This window comes from Vanellus vanellus, assembly GCF_965231255.1.
Source record: "Vanellus vanellus genome assembly, chromosome: 18".
NCBI lineage: Eukaryota > Metazoa > Chordata > Aves > Charadriiformes > Charadriidae > Vanellus > Vanellus vanellus.
In genome coordinates, this window is record NC_138923.1 from 10,009,645 (window position 1) to 10,015,911 (window position 6,267).

At 46.6% G+C, this 6,267-nt stretch overlaps 1 protein-coding gene across 1 annotated transcript; it reads right to left on the reverse strand.

The window, feature by feature from the left end:
• Positions 1-89: 89 nt before the first annotated feature.
• On the reverse strand, positions 90-6,126 carry PMPCA (peptidase, mitochondrial processing subunit alpha). Its single transcript, XM_082492450.1, has 13 exons — positions 6,073-6,126; positions 5,758-5,960; positions 5,482-5,561; positions 5,058-5,140; positions 4,657-4,751; positions 4,413-4,513; positions 3,754-4,017; positions 3,422-3,514; positions 3,029-3,147; positions 2,450-2,540; positions 2,264-2,326; positions 1,903-2,047; positions 90-1,623 (listed from the first exon to the last, which is right to left on the reverse strand). The coding sequence occupies exons 1-13, from the start codon at positions 6,123-6,125 to the stop codon at positions 1,454-1,456; spliced, it is 1,560 nt and encodes a 519-aa protein (XP_082348576.1). The 5' UTR covers position 6,126; the 3' UTR covers positions 90-1,453.
• Positions 6,127-6,267: the final 141 nt, after the last annotated feature.

The window sequence follows — 6,267 nt, forward strand, 5'->3', positions numbered from 1 at the left end:
AGCTGGAAAAGCGGGACATTTCGCCTGCCAGTTCAAGAAACCCAGCCCATTAGCTGAAGAATTTCAGAACTCTTACTACTTGCTCCAGTCATTTAGAGGTCTCTTTATTTTCTTACAAACATACACAACAACTGAATAGGACTTTCATACTGCGGGTTCCACAAGAAGCGACGCAACGTGTTTTCCTCTAGTTGCGTGAGGAAAGGTATGGGGGTAAAGCAAGGAATAGCTGCCCCACAGTGTTCTGCTCCCAGTTTGATTGCTTCTTACAATGCACATTGAGCCAGTCAAGTGCTGCAATGCAGCTGTCTACACTTTTTAGCTCATATGTTAGGGGATTATGTAAATCAGATGTTTTATTTCCTTTCTGGTCGTCAGTATATCAAATGCATGGCACTTAGCTTTGTGTCGGTCACTTAAGAGCTCATGAGCTTTCTGAACATCATTTTGTTATCTTGACTCCTAGCTGAGCTCCATCTCTGCTCTGAGACTGAACATTATGTCTTCTTTTTACAAGGCCTTCAGTTCATCTGCATGACAATTTGAAGGAAGTAGGATGCAACAGCAACACCTTTGATAACTTCCTGTTTGTATACCAACTCTGGTGTAAAAGAACTTTTATTCTTTAGCATAGTTCACTTGCAAGTGAAAAACCTAAAGAATAGGATTGCTTTAATTCTACAATAAGTGTCCACGTAGGATTATATGCAGTATCTCTGTAGATGAACTCCACAGAAACTCAGTTATGCCATAGGTCTATTTTCCTCTGAGCTCTAGAAAAATTATGAAGTTATTTCCAGACATGTGACTTCTAGTAATACTACAGATGGTAAATTACGCTGATGAAATGGATCCATGATGCTTGTAACAAAACCTGGACTGCAGGAAACTTGTTGCCTAACTTCACATGGATAATAACTTGTATTTTCCTAATTCAGTTTGACCAAGTCTTTGTTCACCTTGGTAAGAGCTATAAATATTCTTTGAATTCAGATACGTAAGCCAAGCTCTTTAACGTGCCACCACATCCCCCAAGACGGGCACACGCCAGGGCCTCCAGTGTGACAGCCCCACCTCTACTGCTGGTATATGATTAAGTGGTAACACAGCAGTGACTTACTTCTTCTCAGATACGTGCTTTCAGTTGTAGTGATGAGTATTTTGGCTTGCTATGTTCTCCCCAATGCCAAGAGAAGGCTGTATACACCCATCTTCTCTTGTAACCTACTTGGAGGGTCAACGTACTCATCCAGAGCCAGGGTGGGCCTTTAAGCCCAACATAACGAGCTCTTCACAGTTCAGTGTTGTGAAACAGCTTTGTTCAGCTGTAGCGTAGCTCCATGGTTGCACAGTATGCCTGGAAAGACTGGGGGGGAGGGCTTGCAGCAATATTATAATCTCAAAAACATATTAAAAAAGCAGCAAGTCTGTCAGACGTGCAGGACGCACTGCTTTATCGAAAGAGCCGGTACATCCGAGGGAGTCGCCCATCCTTACTGGAAAGTGCTGCCTGGATGTGTTCGTAAGTGGGCAAATCTGTTAAGTCACCCAGTGCAGCCACAGCTGGTTTTTTATGAAGCATCTTAGTGACCACTCTCTTGATATCAGTAGATTTCACCTGGCCTGCAGGAAAAAATAAAAAAGCCAGAGCTATGACAACTGTCACTGAGTCTAGAACTTCCCTACCATGCTTCTGTTTTTTCCTTCCTTCTGACAAAAAATAAGCATTGTGCTAGCTTGCGAGCGAGTGAGAAGACCGGTTTGAAATACAGACCTGTAGTATTTATGCCCCTGTGCTTTCTAAAGCAATTCATCTGTGCTACAAGAGTATGTTGTAAGTTGCTCCCCCGCCCAATTGTACCTACAGTTCAGTCAAGGCAATGGAAAGCATTGTCTACTCACTGATCAGGTCACAGAGCTCATGAGGTAGCTTCCTTGTGTTTGTTGCCAACACTTGCCTTCCCACATCTTCAAAGATAACTGGCCGAGACTCAAGGTTCATCATGAGCATGGACTTCAGCTGCGTCTTCGCTCGCTCGAGTTCTACCTGTAAATGAGCAGCAAATACAAATAGATGTTTAAAATAGCCTGGCCACTGCTCTCTAATATAAGATGCCATGTAAGAGTTCTGGAAACACCTTCCTCTTTGTGAATATTCTTTTACAGAAATACTTAACATACTTATCTACAAAAATACATTCTAGCAAGGTCAGTGCAATGCAGTATTTTGGCTCAAAGGCTGTCTGCAAGTTAGGCTGCTGACCTCTCCTACTGCTCCTGCCATTAGGATGAATTCTCTTGTGATGATTTCCACCATCTCTCGAACCTAGGAAAAACAGATAATTGAAGGAAGATTAGAACAACGCTTATTCTGTTAACATTTCTGTCGGGTAATAAGTGATGTGATTACTTTTTAAGGACAGCTGTCTTTGAATACCAGACTATATACCTGTTTTGGATCTGCACTGGCATGTATACACAGGAGACCTGTATCCTCATAACTGTGGTGGTAAGAGGTTGCATTATACATCCAGTGGTGCCTGTGTGTATATAAGCAGTATTTAAAAATTTAAACAATAGGATTTAAATGTAAAAATTAAACAAACATGGACAGCGAGTCCCCTCCTAGCACACATTCAGGATTCTCAGCAGTGCCAATGAGAATTGTCAATTTCTGCCTCTGATGTAACTTCTGCATGTGCCATCTACTTCTTTCTCTCCACTTGCATCCTTGAGACCAAACCCAGAACAATACAGAGCAGTATTACTGGTACCTACTGCCAATTCTGTTCTTATCCCCTGACTAAAGGATGGATTGGGCCAGTAGAGGAAGACAGGATTCCTGGTCATGGCTGTCCTTTACTTTCACTGTCTCAGAACACCCACTGACGAATCAGTCACGCTTGTTTCAAGCGGAATAAGCTTATGTAAAACCTGGGGGTGTTTGCTTTCAAAAGATGAAGCCATCCATGCTAACCTGCTAGAGAAGACTGCTTCTGCTATCCCTTAAACAGAAAGGCAAACAAACCTGTTGAGCACATTGAGATACAGTCGGGTGAACATGCCCTTGCCAGGCCCTCCAGCTGAAAAAGAGCCACCGCCTCCCATCATCATGTTTAATACCGCAAAGGGAATGAAATCTTCCTCCTGAATTGCAATGAGAAATTCAGTCAGCTAATAGCAGAGCTCTCAACAGTCTGAGACGAGTAAAGAGGGAGAAAAAGAGCCAGAAAGAAACACGGCAGAAGAAGAGTGAAAAGGTCAGTGCCTTCATCAAACCGTGAGTGAAAAAGCTGCTTGTCTGTGCGTGCAGCATCAGCAGCAACAGTGCCGCTGTTTACATAACAGTATTTACAGATAGCATTCTGGAATTTGTCAAGAACAGGGCACCCAAAACAAAGGATTTTAGGTTGATACTTACTAAAAACGAGCAGCTTTCTAACCCAATCATGATGTGGGTAAGCTCTGGGATGGGAGTAGGGCCCAGACTCACATCTGACATATCTTTTTCAACCTGTGGGAAGGGCAGACAAATTCTTAGGAGCGATTTTCACCTCTGTGGTATCCATCTTGATACATTCCCAATAATTAGCCTGTCGCCCAGATCATGGCTCTCATGGCCAGTTTTGGCTCTCATTCATGAACAGTATGTAATTTTAAAAAAGCAAAGCCCATAGAGAAATCAGTTTAAGTCCAAATCTGCATCTCCAACATACAGGAAGAGGCACGATGCTGCCGCCGCCTTCCTTTTACCTTGACAATGCCTCCTGTGTACTGAGCCACTGATCTGTCCACGTCCTTGGTCTGCCCGCTGCCCCACACTGGCTCCACGCCAAGTAGATGTCTCCTCGCACACTCCACTAACTGCTCGTGCTCTATTCCCACCCCAGCAAGCACCATCCTGTCTGGCGTATAATAGTTGCGCAGGTACGAATGCAGGACTTCTCGATCAATTTTGTCAGTATTTTCCACTGGGCAGAACCTGTTCAGTCCAACTGTATTGTCTCTGTAGGCTGCCTAAAAGGAAACAGATCCATTAAAGTAGCAAATATTACTTCACGCCCCTCCATCTGAACCTTCTCTTTCTGTTTTAGAACTATGCCTACTTGTTTGAGACATGCGAGAGAGGAAAGGCCGAGCATTATTTCACTAATGTCAGCATAACTCAACAACACGCTGTCACCCATGTCAACAAAGATAAGTTATAGATAGATAGTTAAAATCTTTCATGTGTGTGGAACGCAGGGTTTCAAAGTGGAGGGACAGCAAAATTCTCACTCTCACCACTGAAATCTGAGTAACAGAAAAATCTGTTTTCGGAATATTCTAAAATAAACCCTGAAGTTGAGGAGGCGAATACAGCATGTCTCGTACAGGGCACTGCACGCAAGGTAGACTTTTCAGTGTTTTACCGCATGGATCATTTCTGTGAGGAGAGGCTCTGGATCAGGTCTCATATTCAAGTCTTCAAGCTCAAATCGTATAGCTGTTCGCGTCATCTCAATTTCCTCATCTGTAATAAGAGAGAAAGCAAGACAAAATACTCAATTGCTACATAATAACTGCTCGATGAGCACGATCTAATGAAGAATTCTGAAATCTAATAGCAAGTCCTGCGTTGTGAGTCTTTTTGGAGACAGACTTATGTTCCCAGACCTGATAACCTGGGCTGTAGCGCTACATCAGCCAGCAAGTTGACCACTGTGTCCAGGCCTTTGGCATCAGCAGAAACAGCGTACATTATGGTGTCCCTGGAACACAAGCAGACGGGTTCGGCCCTGAGAAGTCATATCTACGATCATTCACTGAACATGCATCAGGAAATCACAGATAAAGCTTCTTGACTATTATCATTAAAGGAAATCACAAAAGGAAACAGAACTGACTTTTATAACCCTTTCAGGTTCACTTTTGTGGCTTCTTAGCAGTTGCCACAGACAGATCTCTGCTTAGAAGCAAAAACTGGCTTTTACTGTCACACACCAGAAAAAGCAACTCAGACTACTATCAGTGTTATAACCACTCCAGTAATGGAGCACAGAGAAAGAGTGTCATACCTTGATGCCTGGCAGTCACAAATGCCCCCATGCTTTTCTAAGGTAAGGAGAATTTCATCTTTGCTGCCAAACTGAGCTGTGGACTAAGAATGAAGATACCAGTATTATGAATTGGTAAAACCATAATTTTATAATCTTTCAGTGTGACCCTGAACAAGCATCATCTTCTACATTCTTTAAGTCAAATGGTTTGCAAAATACTCACTGACCTTGGAGGTGAAAGCACAACAGACTTTCAAAATATAAGTATGGTCATAATGACCTGAAATACCTCCACCATCTATTTAAAAAGATCAGACCCACAGTGCCACTGTGAGGAACGGGCCCTGCCCTCGGCCTCTCTCTCGCTTCCCCTCACTGCCGTGCAGATTTACAGGGTTTCACACAGGCTCCGGGACCCTGTTAGGACAAGAACGGTACTCACAGAGAAGGCCAGCTTTTCCAAGAAGTGAGAGATGCCGCTGAGGTATTTCGCTTCATGTCTTGATCCCGAATTTACGAGAACTAGCATTAAGAAGAGAAAAAGTTAGCGTGACTTTTACCCCCCCAGGTCCTTACACACAGGCCAAGCACCCGCGGGAGGTGAAGTGTCACCTCCGTGTCCCCGGCCAGGCCCGCAGGGGCCGGTGTGGCTGTCCCCAGCTCAGGCCGGTTCCCGGGCCCAGCCCGGTGCCCGCCCCCCCTATTGCCGGGTACTCACGGCCCACGGTGCAGAACTGCCCGAACTTCTTCTGGGAGGCGACACGCAGCCCATTCTCCAGCACCGTCACCCTCGTCTCGAACCGCTCCCGGCCCTCGGCCGCCGCGAAGACCGCCTTGGGCACGCCGGGCAGCGGGCAGGTCAGCGACACGCTGGGGTAGGCGCCGCCGCCGCTGTAGCTCCGGCCGGCCGCCAGCCCGCACCTGCGGGACAGCGGGAGTTCCGTCAGGGAGGCCGAGCGCCCCAGCGGCACCTACCCTCACGGTCGGTACCGGGCGCTGCATCCCCTCCCTCCACTCCCCGCCCATTCCTCACCGCCGGGCCGGGCCCCAGGCACCCCGCCGCAGCCACGCCATGGCGGCCGCCATCTTGCCGTCACCTGGGAGCCTCGCTGCCGCCCAGCGCGGGGGGAAGTGGCACTGCGCAGCCGCGGTGACCTCGGGAGTGGGTGGGCGGGGTAAGAGGCGGGGCTGAGCCTCCGCCGGGGAGGCGGGACACGGAGGAGGTTGC